The sequence below is a fragment of the Acartia tonsa genome, chromosome 11 (genome assembly GCF_053477335.1).
Source record: "Acartia tonsa isolate MP-2025a chromosome 11, ASM5347733v1, whole genome shotgun sequence".
Lineage (NCBI taxonomy): Eukaryota > Metazoa > Arthropoda > Copepoda > Calanoida > Acartiidae > Acartia > Acartia tonsa.
In genome coordinates, this window is record NC_137270.1 from 7,214,060 (window position 1) to 7,230,673 (window position 16,614).

A 16,614-nucleotide genomic window follows, 5' to 3' on the forward strand; every position below is an offset into this window, starting at 1 on the left:
AACACAGAAACTTTACAGCTAACTAGAGGTTGGGCTCCTAGCATATGGGGGCCTTACTTTCAAAGGTGCATAGTATCAATCCAAATACCTATATATAAAAATAAAAAAAAACATAAAACCATTCCGGGACCTAAAAGAAGATTACCTAAAAGGTTAAATCAGTTTAGTACTTAATGAGATTAAACTTCAGACCAAAAAACACTACTGCTTTATATTGTACTAGCGCTACGCCCCTAGGGGCCCCTGAGGCTGTAGGGGAGGGGGAAGTCTACAACCCCCCCCCCCCCACACACACACTCACTTTTAATTGTAGTTTTAAAAGGAAAAATTCGGCACCTTTATACGAAGGAAAACCCTAAAGTCATTTAGTTTCGGTATCTAACGGCACTTTCTTTCCAAGGGGCTATGTCTCTTGGGAATGTGTAGGTACCCCCTCCCCCAAAATAGTAATAAACCTTCCGTGCACCTATGAGGAGCTACATTCTAAAGAAGAAGTATATTAGTTCAGTGGTTAGCGAGATCTTTCCGCACAGACCTTTTCATTGAATTTTTTTATTTATATGAGAAAGAGATTTTTCCAGGGACAATTTCTCTTGTAGGGTGGAGGTACCCCCCCTCCCCCCAAAAAAATAGTTTCAAACATTCTCTGTATCCATAAGAAGCTTCACTGTACAGAAGAACCATATCGGTCCAGCGGTTAGTGAGATCTAAGCTACAGACATTATATAAGGAGGATAAAAATTATGACAACATCGTTAAAAAGTGAAGCACAAAACAATCATTTAGATTTAAAAAATGAGTTTTAGAGCAGTGCAGTGGTCGTAAAAATAAATTACAAAAAGACTTAAGTGCTCGAAATATAAGCAGTCTATCTTAGATAGCAGCCAATTAAATCTGACTGACGGACAGACAAAGTTAATTATAGAGTAGCTTCGATACTAAAAAATAGAAAAAAAAACAGTTGAATTTTATTTATGTTTAATATTCTTTTTACAATTTGAGTATTTAACAAGAAGATTTGATGCTTAATAGAAATACAGAAACCTTAACAATCCACAATATGTACAAACCATGGATTTTGGTTGTTTTAGAATCATGTTGGAATATTGATATTTTTATTGTTTACCATAGCATGGAGGTAGAGGACAATGATAGTTAAATTAATCTACAACCAGTGAAATTTACGGGGTGGATTGGGGTCCACTCCTGAAAACCATGATAACAAGTTTTAAAGGGGTAATTATCTCATGCGAATATTACCTGGTAGAAAAATTCGAAATATTTACGCTACACAAATAAACAAATTGGGGGGGAGTTTAATTCAACGTCTATTGTCTTATTCCTGTAAACATATTAACAATGAGCTGAGTTTGGAAGATATTTTTCACAAAGAAGTCCCTTCAGATCTCTCTGGGCCCAGTCAAGGTTTTCCTGGTTCACACGAAAAAAAAAAACATTTTGGAATAGTTATTTATCGCATCGTATTATAAACAGCTTTCAGCGGATATATATTCTCTATATCTCAGTATATCTTGACTCGAATACGATCTATATGCAAGAACCTGAGTTGGGACACAGATAGGTTTTGTTGCTGTTAAAAAATTGCATCTGATTGCACGAATTTTAATAAACTAGCGAATGCGCCCCTACAAACAAAAAATCTTACTTTTTTATGATAGGATTAAAACAAGTTTTTCATCCAGCTAATGATTTTAATTTTTACCAAGTCTGTTAAATTTTCTATGTAAGAATTTATTGATCCCGATATTTTGCGATTTTAACAAAGCATTTGAGCGTATAATTGCCAGTAACTAATTAAAAAACAAACAAAGAAAAATCGCTGTGTAAAAACCCACGGCATTAGCGTTATTGGTAACATGTCGGCTTGCTGTTGGGTTCGCGTCTGGACCACACCGCGTCAAACTCAAGACGTTAAAAGTGGTACTTACTGCTGTTATGTCAGGCGCGTGACATTATTAGTAAGAGTAGAGAGAATGCATCAGCCTAAAAAACTGGCGCAGTTTATTACCATACACACTGCACAGTTTGGACTTCCAGTCAAAGGTCGTGTAATCAAATGGTTGGTTGACTGTTGGATGTTACTTAACCTAATATCCTTGGATGTTAGAGTATCGCAAACCATTACAAGCGGATGATGCCCTTGGGTTCTCTAGATGATCACTTGAAATCTAAGGAAAATCCCGCCCCAATTAGGAAAAAGGTAAGTATCGAAGTCTAAAATATTTTTTTCCTGAGAAAATTCTCCGTTGATGATAATCCAAGGAACATAGTTGATTTTAGGATCTTGGGACTTTGTCTCAACTCCATAGTCATGCAGCAAAATAGAACCTTGAACAAAATTAGTTTTCATCAAAACATATGCATATTTTATGCATGAGCTATTTATATTATGTAACTCGGCACACTTGGCGGGGACCCTGTCCCGTTTTTGTATTTAAACCAGCTATATGCGTCGGAAATATAAATACAGCCGAGTCCCTACAAAAAAAAAACAGAAAACAATTTGCTAGCAGCCAAAAAGGGTCTCCACTATACTTGGGCCAGAAAGTTGTCTGGATTATACTTCTATTTTTAAACATTTATTGGTACACCCTCAAAATTTTAGTGTATAGTTGAGATCGTCTTATAAATTTTAATGTTGTAAAACGGTCGGATATTTAAAATTATTGAGGGGCATCGCTGCTTTATATAAACTCAACAGAAATTTAATATAATATGCATCATCAATCTATTTCTACATATTTAATAATAACGCTTTATGATTCTATTCAACTAGAAGTTATGTAAAGATTTAATAGAATTTTATTAAGAAATTCATATATCGCACATACGAATAAAAACATTAATAATAATCGCTTCATTAACCATATAGCTTAATATTCTTGAGAGCAAAACTATTCTAAAATTCTGTTAGTTAAAATTTAGAGCTTTTTTTTATGCAAAGAATAGCAGAACGGATCTAATCTATATAATATAAATTTTCCCTCATATGTTCTTACAGTGTTGTGGAATTAGAGTTTATATCTGAACAAGGATAACAGCATCCATAAGTAGCGAAGCACAAAATATCATGGATAGAATAATGCGGTGTTGTCCAGACTCGAACCCGACAGCTCTTGCTCCTTGTTTTGTATGTCAATAAAGCATTTTCAGAGTACACTGTTAAAAATATTTTTTTTTTTTAGCATCAGATACAGTGGCGTGCGAACCGAAGGGGGAATTTGGGGCAATCGCCCCCACCCCCTAGCAACCGCCCCCCCTGCCCCCCCCTAAATGTTGAAAAATGCCCCATTTTGCCCCCCCCCTGGTGAACAAAAATGCCCCTTTTTGCCCCCTACCCTACAAAAAGCAAAACTATCCCAGTTTCCAAAAAAAGATCAAGAAATACTCCAAAAAAATTTTTGGCACTTTGATTTAGGGGGGGGCAAAATTTTACAAAATCTTCAAAATGCCCCCCCCTAGACAAAGTGCTTCGCACGCCACTGATCAGATAATACTATATATTCTTCACATTAATGTATAGTATCAATCCATACGTTATAGGAAAAAAACCTTATTACGATACAAGGAAGATTCCAATATTGTATTGAGTAATACTTAGTGTTCTATGGAGTAACATGTAGTACTAAATAATGTATTTGTCTGTATAGTATTATCCAATACGCTCTTTGGAATAATATTCAATACGGTAGAAGTAAGTTTTTAATACTCTCCTTCGCAATTTTTGATACCCTCTATCATAATTAAAACATTAATTTAAATGTAAATTTAGAAAGAAAAAAATGACTTTAAAGATGTTTAGGACTAAACATGATCCTTAAAAATAAAAACTATGGTCAGTCATAATTACAAAAATCAAAACTATAAATCTGAGCATAAATAGTAACATTTCATCTTTGTCTAAAATGACCAAGCAGAAACACTTCCATGAGAGGTGTGCACGAATGGTGTCTGTTTCAATTATTCTTTACAGTACAGATTTGTACCCTAGAAGGTATGAATAGTTACTATTTTAATAAACCATTTTCTTGCGTATTGTCTGATCTCTACAGCGTATTTTCCAGTACACTAGAGTGTATCAAATAGTACTATTTTAATAAACATTTCTGTAGCGTATTTTCCAGTATTCTAGAGTGTATCAATCGATACTAAAAAAATGTATGGGTTCTGTATAGTAATAATTATTGTGTTATATAGTATTATATAGTGTTATATATTAATTATATAGTTGTAGTGTACTTACGGTTCCAATACTCTCCAGAGTATCAATTAATACTAAATAAAAAAATTATTTTTAACAGTGTAAAAATAAAAAAAATACCTAAATTTGTGTTGAGGCACTCGGCAAGGTCATCAATAGAAACATCCAGGTTTAGTTCACCAATACATTCCTCCCCAATAGACGGAGGGTTCCTGAATTATTCACATGTTTTGTTCTGTCAAAAATGAACATTCATAAAAATGTAGTCAGCAGATTTTACGAGATCAAACATTTTATAAACACTATACCAAAATCTATTCACAGCAGTCATAATAAAACATTGGTCAAAGTTTGATATTAACAATATTTTGATCACATTCCACCCTCCCCAGTCTCCTTCCAACAAAATTAATAACAAGATGCTTCTGTATATTATATCCCAGTATGGCTACAAAACCGATTAATATCCCCTAGATTAGAACCTATTTTAAGCCATACTGAAAAATAATATTTCATTTCATATTTTAGACAATTTTCTACAAATAATAAAATAAAATCATAAAATTCATACCAGATTTGTAGCCAGGGCTTTTGGCCCGTTATGGATAACAAAACTGGAATTTACCAAATAATCTTTAAATTTACTGATTGTGAAATCTGTCTATAAAATGATGCAATAAATAACTATCCTATATTATTTACCTTTAATCGATGCAATTACTTTATAAAGGAATCAACCCATGTTTATTAACTAATAAAAATGTATTTTAGGGAAACAATTAACATATTTATAATGCAATGAAGATTATGTCTGTCCATCTGTCTAAACCTCAAGATCTCAGTAAACACTATACTGTTATGTGCTTCTCAGGGAATACACATGCTAGTCCTGTGGTGTAAAAAAGAATAATTATTGTAGAAGAGTACCCAAGTGTAATAAGGTTGTTTTAAAATTTAGCTGTACTATTTTTCAAACCTGAATAGGGAATGAAAGTGTTTAACTCTTTTCAGAAAGAAGTCAGGATCTTAAAAATTTTGAAAAAATATACTGCAAATTATAACCTACCACTCAAGGAAACTGCAATTCCCCCACCTTCTTCCCTTCTCTTAGAGCTAGTTAACAAAATGATTTATCACAGAAAATATAAATTTCTCTCTATTCTTGAAAATAGTAATATACATAATTGAAATATTTATATACTTGTGCATGTAATATTCTAATATAGTTTTATAAAAGCAATTGTATCAAACACACATAAAATCTAAAGATTTATCATTTAAATTTATTTTTAGTCAATCCTAGAACAAGAATTTTTATTATGGCTGGCTGTTAGTCAAAATTGCCAGACAAGGTTAATTTTTAGGTGGTAATATAGGGGTAGAAGATTTAAAATCCATTGATATGATGTATATATAAGTACTAGAGGCGGCGTTCTAAAATTATCCTGCTATTGGCTATTCCCTAATTATTAACCTTTTTCTTTCATTTTTTTTGTTTCAAAGTATTGTCCTGAAAGGGTTAAAATGTTTAGTTAAATGTTAAATTTTAGTTTAATATCTTAACACATTATGGAGGCGTTGCTAGTATCAAATTATTTTAAAACTAAGTTTTCTTTGATTTACTATTTTATAAATTAAATTTTTTTAATTTTATGAATAGAAATTTAATACTTTAATATAATTCAAATGGCAACATGAAATAAAAAAATGAATTTATTCTTCATAGAGTAAAATAATGGGTCTTATTGTTCTGGTCAATGAGAGTTTATTATTGATTATTGAAGCACTATGAGTTTTAAACCCTTATCAATTGGAAAACTTGAGCTCATTTATAGACATTTATTTCCTATATTGATCTGTCATGGATCTTGATGCAATCCAACAGGCTGTTTTGTAAATGTTAAAAATTGGAAGATTTCATTAAACAAAAGTTGTTGCAGATATAGTATAGAATAAAATAATAAAGCAACAGGACAAACTAGGGTCAATTTAGGAAGCTTTTTATGTTTCCTTGTCCAATGAAGGATTTATATTAGTTAATATTCAACTCTTAACAACTGCCTTAAAGTTATTGACTTGAAAATACTTTCAACTTGCAGAAACAAATTATTTTTAATCTAAAGATGTTTGGAAGTTCCTGTAAGTGGTGTTTAATTATGAGCCATTAAATTGTGAGTTTCTTGGTGTACCTGACAGAACCCCCTTTTTGGATTTTTATAACTTTCAGGTAATTATATCATCAACATTAAGTATTCTTGTTTTCTACATAGTTTTAATTAAGTTTGTTGTTAAAAGATCATATCAAAAATTGACATTAAATATTAATTGAAATTCTTTTCTATTTTTGGAAAATTCTCTTGTTTATTTAAATATCTTAAATTTTTTACAAAGAGTGTTTTCTTTAACCCAACTAACATAATCTTCTTGTTCCTCCAAAGTTTAGAACAAGTTATCCAAAGTTATTGTTTTAATCACTTGATCTAGCCAGCATTTATTAAATAATCAATCTCTGTTAATAATTTAGATTGTTAATGTATGGAAGTTATTCAGTGAGTTTGAGATTACTAAGACAATACCTTGACTGTGGACCAGCTGTTAGTAAAACAGTTATTCATAGGTAACAACTTTGTCCATAATAAAAAAAAACCAGTAACAAACCATTTTTAACTCCACAGGGGGAGCATTGGCCGCTGACAATTTGTCAGTGTTTCTGTAACAATGTGGCTTTTTATGGATATGGGATAGGATTGTCTGCTCTAAGCCCTATGATTGCAGTGTAAAGCGTCCATTTGCCTATCAGACAACCAACCCTTGCAAACCTTTATCTGAGAAGTTCTAACTGTGCATGGTAGTGAGTTGCGCCTCTTTTTGGGCCAAGGCATTTCCACTACTCTAACTATTTATGTCGCGCACCTGACAGCAAAAGTAGGAACCATTTTTAGTGTTTATGGTTATCGCGCGATGTCGGACCAAGATTTGAACCTATTATATTTCCGACCATGAGTGGATGTGCTACGTGTTGAGCCATGGTCGCGGGTAATCTTAATGCATGTTTTATAAAGTCTATTCTCCCTCACTATGTCTGAAACTAAAGTTTATGTAAAAAATAAAGGCTGGTATTTAGTTACTTAGATACATTTAAAAATGTCAGACAATTAAAATTTACCAAAGACTAATAACTAAAGGGTGTTTAAAAAAACCAATCGCTTCACTCTTTTCAATATAAACCCTACAGTTTTGGTTAAAAACTAACAAAAAATGACCCAAATCATGTCCAAGCAATTACAATGAGAAAGCACTAATGAATTTTGATTTCTACTCACCTCTCCTGAGTACTACAGCTCGAGTCCTATCCCTTGTGGAGAATTTTTCTTTACATGGAGATTAGAATACAAAAAATCGTCTTAAGTACTTAAAATCTTGTAGATAGACCCCATAATGTTTAGAATCTTTGATGGAGCATGTAAAGACCTTTCTTTAGACACCTTAACCAGGTTTCTAACTCAATCCTAGCCAATTTGGCAAAAAAAAGACAGACCCATCAAATATTTAGACATGACAAGTCTCTCTAGTTCTTGATGTTTGACAGATCTTTATTTTTGATGTCAAAATGGCTCAGATTGTGTTAGAAACCTGATTAAGGTGTCTATAGAAAGATATTTATATGTCCCATAAAAAATTCTAAACATTATGGGTTCTATTTACAAGATTTAAAGTACTTAAGACAGTTTGTTCTTTTTTTAAAGACAGAACAGTCATGTCTCAATGTTTGATTGGCAGAAATCTGGTTAAGGCGTCTATAGAAAGGTCTTTATACGCCCCATCAAATACTCTAAACATTATGGGGTCTATCTACAAGATTTCAAGTACTTAAGACAGTTTATTCTTTTTTAAAAAAGACAAAACTGTCTTAATTTGTAATAAAATATGCACTCTCCACGTAGGAAAATATTTCCACAATGGCTAGGACTCGAGCTGTAGTGCTCAGGAGAGGTGAGTAGAAATCATAATTCAATAGTATTTTCTCATTATCATTGCTTGGAGATGATTTGGGTCATTTTTTGTTGTTTTTTGACCAAAACTGTAGGGTTTATATTGAAAAGAGTGAAGCGATTGGTTTTTTAAAAACACCCTTTAGCTATGTTTGTAATGCAAGTCTTATCTATAAACCAATATATCAGAAGTAGATACCTGTGGGCCATTTAGATTGACAAATAGACTTGATACTATATCATCCATGTTTCCTCTTTCAAAGGAGAATTAACTGTATTGCAAAGAAAGTAATAATTAACTTTTTTACCTCAATGACAATTTACACTTAAATACATACATAGACACAGATTATCCACATAACTATGGATTATTATTTATAAGTACCTAAAAATGACATTGTTATTTTAATAAAGGATATTTCTATTTTATCAAAAATAGCTGGTTATGTAAAAAGTTATACCTATTCAATTAAAATAAAAAAATATTTTAAATAAAATCAAATTATGTTTTCTAATTGTAAAAACTTTTTCTTGTACTTTTGTTTTTTGGCTATGTCCTTATAATAAAGTAACAGGATGTCTGTCTGTCTGTCAGGGTGTAGTATTAAGTGCATGAATATTTTAAAGTTATTATAGAAGATTTCATGTAAGGCTAAAAATATTTTCTCAATTTCATTCACCCTATATTTAACTTTAAATTCAATTATAAATATTTTTAGTTTGGCAAAAGACATGACATATTCTCTTGAGTTGATGGGACTGACAATCACAGCATTCAATATTTTGGGATTCTTTCCTGATCACTTGATCAAAGTTTGGATTCAGGTAACATAATTTAAAGTTTAAATGAACTAAAGTATTCCATTAAGTATCTTATACATTATCTTTATATTTCCTGAAATTTAATTAATGAAAAGATTAAAATTTGAATCTTAATCTTAATACTGTAGATTTTATTTTAATTATATATTATTTTTTCTGTTTCATATACTCAGTTATTATTAAGAACAACAATGTCAAGATCCACAAAAGCAAATACATTTAAGAAATAAAGCACTTAAAATATTAAAGAAAGTTTGAACTAAATTTTTAAAAATCTGTTGCAAAAATACAAAACACTATTTGCTAATTACAACCAAGTATATTGTTAAAAGAGTATTAAATATAATATTGAAGCTTCTCCCATGTAGCTACTCTTTGGTAATAATTATTTTTATTCCAGAATGAACCTGGACTAACTTGTACAATCCTCTCACCAAAGATACAAATCCAGGCTATTCTAGTATCAGGTATGCATTTTATTAGTATATGATGTGCAAAAAATTGTTAAATAGTAAATTTTTTTAAAAAGCACTGTAGCAATGATAAAGTCAGTAAATAACTCATTTATTTAATCCCTTTGAAAAAAAATTTAATTGACACTTTTAGGTATGTTTCAACTTGCACCTTAAGTTACGTAAAAGTTATTTCAACAATGAATAGTATTCACAAAATATTTTAATTACTTTCAGGTAATGGAATAGCAGGATTCAAGTTATTATCCATCCTTTGTCCAATGTTCTTTCTTTCTCTTGATCATGACTTTCTAGGAAAATTAATGAGAACTGTGATAGTGGCTTTCACAGTGTCATCTATGACATATGAATTGATTCTAGCTGGCAGAAACTGCTATCCTCAATCAGCTAAAATGTTTGCAGAAAGAGAAATTAGGCTACAGTTAAGAAATGGAACAGTTTGGTTTCCTCTGCCACTGAACAGCTATGGTTCTCAGTTTGTGATTACAATTCTTCAAATATTGTTTGTCATGATATCACTAGCAATAACCATTGCAACTGTAACATCTAACAAGAAGAGAATATACAAGAAAACAAGAAGGTTCTTGAGGTTAAGAAAAAACTCTGTAGTGCCCAAATCAAAAACAAATGTAAAATCTGTCAGGAAAGGGAAAAAAGATACCTCATGTAAAGGAAACACACTTGAAAAACAGAAAGATAATAAAATTACAAGCAAAGAGATCATAAACTCATCAAAAGTTTCAAATCTTTCACCTCATCAAGAAACATGTTCAGGTTCATCATTAACAGCAATAGAAGTTATTTCAGATGTAGCTTTTAATAAACCAACATCTGCAAACTTCAAACTTCCATCAAAGAATACATCTACATCTACTTTTCACCCCAAAACAAATTCATCAGAATCATTATCAGAACAATTTGTAAAAGTTCAGCATAGTCAAACAATGTCAGCAAAAAGTTTACATTTGGAGCAAATATTATTGGAGACAATCAAATTGGATGTCAACACTAAAAATATAAGGTTTAGTAATGTTGTAGAAAATGAGGGAGATACAAAATCACAGAGCTGGATGTACAAAATGGCTAGTAGCACCTCTGCTATCATTATTTACATCTTCATCCTTCTTAAGTTTTTCTTTGAGCTAAAAGATTCACCTAGGGCTGTCCTGGTTGGATATTCTTACTTCAAAGCTGTCTTTGATACTATACCACTTTTTGTGATACTTACAAAAGATCCAATTTTTGATTTAGTGAAAAGGAGAATTCAAACATTTAGTTACTCAAACATGAATCTTGAAATTAAATGAACAATGAAGGAAAAAATAAAATTTAAAAGAAATATTGATTATACATTACCATAATTAAATTATTAACATTTAAAAAAAAAATTTACTTGTGAGTCATATGTAAAGTGTATACGACATTTCAATAGAAATATTATTGATCTAAAACCTTTTATGAAAATCAAAGTTCTATGTAAAATACTATATTTTTTCTCTTTGTAAATCTGTATTTATTAATTATTGTTTGTGTACTTCATTTCAACAAAAATATAAATTCTACTATTATATATATTTTTAATTTAAAATTCTAGAATTCTAAATTTCAATAATTTAATTCATAAATTATTATAAATTATAATCTATAATATGAATTCATTAACAATAAAATATTTTCTAAGTATTGTCTAAATTATCTGTTTTGTAGAGATTTTTGCTATAGAGAACCTAATCAAAAGAGTCTTTTCCATATTCCTTGCCTCAAATGATACAGACGGCAAAAACGGAATTTATGATTTTATTTTAAACTAGCGGCTATGCCCCTATAGGCCTCTAGTGGCACTTTAAATGTTTTATTTTAAATAATACAATAACTATCGATGTTGCATTCAAGTCTCTACGATACTTTGCAATGTTGCGTTCAAGTATCTATAGCTGAAAGGAGAATCATATCGGTTCAGCGTTTAGCGAGATCCTTTGGTACAAACATACAAACACATAGACAAACAGACATCCTGTTACTTTAGTATAAGGATATAGGGAGGGAGTGGGACATTGCCCACACACTATTATAACCAATAATCTCATTTGTTATCTTAAAAAGTTTGGAAACTTAAATTTTGATTGGGGGTTTTTAAGTATAGTAGTGTCCTAACTTTTCAACCAATGATTTAATCTACAGAAGGGATATTTTTGTTTTATCATCAATGGAGATGTGTTTTAATTTATCGACCATTGTTTTATACCTTACAATCCCTGATTAAATGTATCAAAAGTGCCAAATTTATTTAAACCTGTTTTTTTGGCTCTCAGATAAAGATCCTTTGGCCAAACAATTTAAGTTGCAGAACTACATTATTACCTTGTTTTCATCATGCAGTTGATCAGTGGGACAATGTCTTCTTGTGCGGGCACCATATTCAACAAACAAGCCTATAAATAAGTTTATATGGTAGTTTTCCTCAAAGAGCCATGTGATCATTGAATTCCCTGCCTCATTCCTTATTTGAAACCAATTTTTCGTATATTAGTGTTATTCCATTAAGATAATGTTGTATTGGGTACATGGTAGCCCCACAGGGCACACGTTTGAGGCCTCCCAAAGGGTTAATAATAAAGATAAAATATCCACCTCCCTCATTTATTATTTTGGAACCTCGCTTAACAGAACAATCAAGACTAATTCTAAAGTTTTAAATGTACTGAATGCTGAGAAAATTACATTTATAAAATACAAATTCCACCCACAAAGTAGATGAAGACAAAGTAGATATTTTTTAGGTCCATATAAGCTTAATAGAAATATTCACGGGAAATTAAGGAAAGGCCTTTGGATACAAAAACCCTGGGAGCCTAAAAATTTTTTACCTGTGCTTTATTTCCCAAACATTCATCAGGTCCATGTTGACATTCAAAATCATATCCTCCATCTTTGATCAATGTACTTATTGCAAAAAACGTTTTTTTTATAATTTTTTTTTGGTTTGCTGTGTATGTGTATGCGCAAAAGCACTTAGGAGTTAGATCCGTGGGAACTACAGGGGCAATAAGAATCAGTTAAAAAACTTATTTGACAAAGGTTTTGAAGTTATATTATAGTCTTCTTTTTTGTTATTGTAAATTTAGGAGTTCCTTTGGAACCACAATTGTCTTTATGAAGGTTTAAAAGGTTTAAAAATAGGATAAGAACTTAAGAAGGGATCAAGGTATAACAAAAAGAGTAAGGACATGTATTGATACAGGGAAAGGATAATGGATGTACAACAAGTAGAATATAGGGATGAAAAGTTTAGAGGGAATTGTATTATTTTGTACTTTTTTTAACTCACAAGCCAATTTTTAACATGTTAGGGAATGTTTCATTGCAGTTATTAGTTATTTCTCGCATCGTATTTTAAACAGCTTTCCGCGGATATAAAAATGTACAATTATAAGATTAAAACAAGTTTTGTTAGTTCCGAAATGCTGAAGGCATGGGCTAATAAAACTGGTTATAATATTTTTATTGTACATGTTCATATTCTTAGAAAACTGGACATAATACGATATGATACATGATTTTTCAGATTAGCTTAGAACCGGTTCTAATCCATTGGATGATAATCGGTTTCAAAGCCATACTAGATTTATTATTACAATATTCCTGAAGTTTCAGTCCAGCTAGCAAAGCCAAATGGTTTGAAGTTTATCTAAAAAAAGGGATAGCTATGAACATAGGTAGCAATATTAAACCGATGTAGTTCTACTTTACAGTGTAGCTCCTCATAGGTCCTGAGTAGGTTTATAGCTATTTTGGTAAATCACTCATAGAAAAAAGCCCTTTCCCCCCAAAAAAATTGTTATGCTTTTTCTTTGAAACTTAAATTCAAAAAGTTGTGAGGTTCAATTCCCCCCCACCTCTCCAACCTTAAGTGCCCCTAGAGGTTACTAGTGGCGTAGCCGCTAGTATTTGATAAAGCAAAAAATGAAATAAACAGTCTATGTAATTTTTTTCATAAATTTTAAAATCTTTCTACTAATAAGTAAGAGTCAGTCATTTCATAACAATTCTAATCCTGCCATACCAAGAATTAAATACCTACAACTTGCTTGTGAAATGCCAAACACTACCTTAAAATATTGCGCAAAAATTTAAACACCTGCAACTCACTACCAAAAGTTTGCCATGTCTTGAAAAGTTCTAGGCAGATAAAGTAGATACTGTCGGGACACAAGGCCTCGTAGAACAGGTCCAGCGTAGCTACCTGAACAAAAACAGTAAAAGAAGATTGACATAAAAAACGGCGATTTGACCGCTGCTCCCGGCATTCACAGCTGATTTTAGCTGCCGCAGCCATTTTTGTTTTTACATTTCTCGCCGAATAAGACAATTTGGAATCATGGAATCAATTTTTGGCGGCGGCGGCGTAAAAGGGCAGTGAACGGCGGGAAGCCAAAACTTGAGGTAATTATTGATTCATTAAAAAAAGATTTTACCCAATAATCTTTAAAACTAAGGGAGTAGCACCCAAAATAAAACTGCTGGTATGTCATGTTACGAGTCACCACATCCCACCCCCCCCCACCCCCCCCCTTTTTTAAATTGAATTTAAATTGATCGTTCCGTAATCATTTTTAACCAATGTTAAACAGGGATCTAAAGAAATAAGACAATTGCCAGTAAATTGATGTACATCCCCAATGTTGATGCACAAAATTATCTATTCTTAAGATAACACATAGAGATAACAGTTAGTGGTTGAAACGTTTAGACACTCAACTCAATGAAAAAAAAACAATTAAATTTCAATAAAAGTCCCCAGAGTAAGAAGTGATAAGTTTTCGACACTACCTAATGAAACAACATTCGAAATCAATAAAAGTACCCAAAGTTATTAAGCCAACAAATAGGAAAACTTTGAGGACTATTTTGTAATAAACAGCCCAATGCCCCCTCCCTCCCCTGATTTTACCTCTAGTTCACTTGCTGTAGATGACGGAATTCCAGAACAAGCTAAAAAATTAGAGAAATAAATAAAAATCTGCGAAAAATTATGTACAAAGGATTAAAAACGTATTATGGAAAAATTAACAGTAGATTGTTATGTAAAAGCATATAAGAGTAAGGTTGAGAATAGATGAACAAAGCATTAAAGTTAAAGAATAGATGGTGTATGAGCTATATGTTACTCTACCCACAGTGCGCGGGCCCTGTTCCAATTTTGTATTGAAATAGAAACATCCGAGTCCCTACAAAAGAACAGAAAGCAATTTGCTAGCTGACGAAAAGGGCCTCCACGACTTTGGGCAGGTGATTGTCTGTATGATACATCTATACCTATACTTTTATTAGGAATGCAATAACCATAATAATCATGTCGACGTTAAGCTGGCATTGCGACAAATCGTGCAAGGAATCAACGTTATAAATATCAAGTTAATAGGAATAGTTATTTATCGCATCGTTTTATAGACATGTTTCCGCGGTTATTAAAATGAAAATATTTTAGAATTAATCCCAAGCCTTCGGATCCTCAGGGCTAAAAAAATTGTATTTTTTAATGATTTTTATTTTAATGTTTGTGTAAAAAAATTGTTTGTAATACAATGCTACACATGATTTTTCAGTATGGCTGAGAACCGTTTCTAATCCAGCGGATATTAATTGGTTTGGAATGCGACTACATACGGACTCACTCTAGTTGAGAATTGATGTGCCTTTAAAAAAAAATTTACCTGCAAGCAGCAATAGAGATAAAAACAATTTGTTCATTTTGAATCCAACAAATCAACTAAAGATTGTAAGTTAGAACTGATGATGCTTTTTGTTTGCTTTCAAGATAAAATATTATTTTCATATATAGTCAGGTTATGCAATTGATCAGAGTGTATTGCAGCGACTAATGCACCAATAAAGGTACTAAGAAAGAGAGGTAATGTCTGATTGAGCCAATAAATGAATCGCATCGGAGCATACATGAAATCTCATTGGTTGAATTAAACTGAAGTTTTCTAGTTTTTTCATTAGAGTTAACTAGAGCTGTTCTTTCAACTTTTACTCAAATCAAGTCCATCACATGAAGTACTGCCTTCATATTGTTGTTTCACATCTATGTTTTATCTGTGCATTAATAATAAATATGCTTCATCTATTGCAATCGTTGTAAAATAATAAAAATCCATTTATGAATTTAAGTTAATAAAATTATATTTTTTTCTTGAGTTTCTATTAAAAAAAAATAATATCTCGGACTTCAAATGTACATGATTTATAATCTTTAATTTGTAATTCGTATCTATTATAAACATTTAAAATACATAAATTCATAATTTGTTTGACGTTTACCTCGAAATAAATTATATAAAAATAAAATAACAACAAATAGCAATACAACAGTACGTTCGTTACGTTTTCAACAGGACCTAGCGTTGTACTGTGTATACACTGTACACACATGTGTAAGAGGAAAGGGCATATTTTTGTTCATTTTGTTCATATAAAGAGTCAGCTGTAAATAGTCGCATTTCTTAAAGGAAGCCTGCAAGATATACCACGCTTTAACTGCTGAAAGACTGCCACAAGTAGACCCAATTCCCCAAATTTAAAGCCTTCAGCTTCAATAACAAAAAAGTTCTAGGCATTTTACAATGACATTTTATGTACAATGAAAATTTTGAAAGAATTGCAGTGCTAATGTTAGAAATTTTGAAATTAAACTACGTGGCCTAGAAACAAAATTATAAGCTTATTTTTGTCATAAATTTAGGCAACCAGTAACTAATTATATTTTTACAATAAAAATACCCATTTTTATAGTCAAAATCATTAAAAAATTAAATTTAACTTGCGTTGTACCGAATGTACTGTAGCCAATCAGAAGGCTGAATCAGCTAAGCAACCAATCACAGCTGAGTTTCCCCCTTTGTTTCCGCTATGATTTTCGTTTAAAAATGCAATTTAAATCGAATTTTTTTCATGGATTTTGACTATGAGATGTGGTGTTTTTATTGTAAAAATGTAATCAGTTACTGGCAATGTAAGTTTCTGACAAAGACAAAGTCATAATTTTGTGTCTAGGCGACGTAATTTAATATTGTTTTTTCTTTTATAAGTATTGGAAATCTTT

General features: G+C 31.5%; 1 protein-coding gene across 1 annotated transcript; it reads right to left on the bottom strand.

Moving 5' to 3' along the window:
* Positions 1-955: 955 nt before the first annotated feature.
* On the bottom strand, positions 956-15,334 carry LOC145332605 (gamma-interferon-inducible lysosomal thiol reductase-like). Its single transcript, XM_080177613.1, has 9 exons — positions 15,224-15,334; positions 14,461-14,501; positions 13,648-13,752; positions 13,152-13,197; positions 12,377-12,438; positions 11,871-11,941; positions 4,343-4,434; positions 2,247-2,349; positions 956-1,426 (listed from the first exon to the last, which is right to left on the bottom strand). Exons 1-9 carry the CDS (start codon positions 15,258-15,260, stop codon positions 1,354-1,356), a joined length of 630 nt encoding a protein of 209 aa, XP_080033739.1. The 5' UTR covers positions 15,261-15,334; the 3' UTR covers positions 956-1,353.
* Between the last annotated feature and the right edge of the window lie 1,280 nt (positions 15,335-16,614).

Excerpts from the sequence above, each read along its gene's own strand:
- LOC145332605 (XM_080177613.1), bottom strand. The coding sequence starts at position 15,260 with ATGAACAAATTGTTTTTATCTCTATTGCTGCTTGCAG. Across the intron at positions 13,198-13,647 it reads CTTTTGGTAGTGAGTTGCAG|ATAAACTTCAAACCATTTGG; the intron begins GTGTTTAAATTT and ends CCCTTTTTTTAG. Across the intron at positions 1,427-2,246 it reads GGAGAATTTTCTCAGGAAAA|CCTTGACTGGGCCCAGAGAG; the intron begins AAATATTTTAGA and ends GAACCAGGAAAA.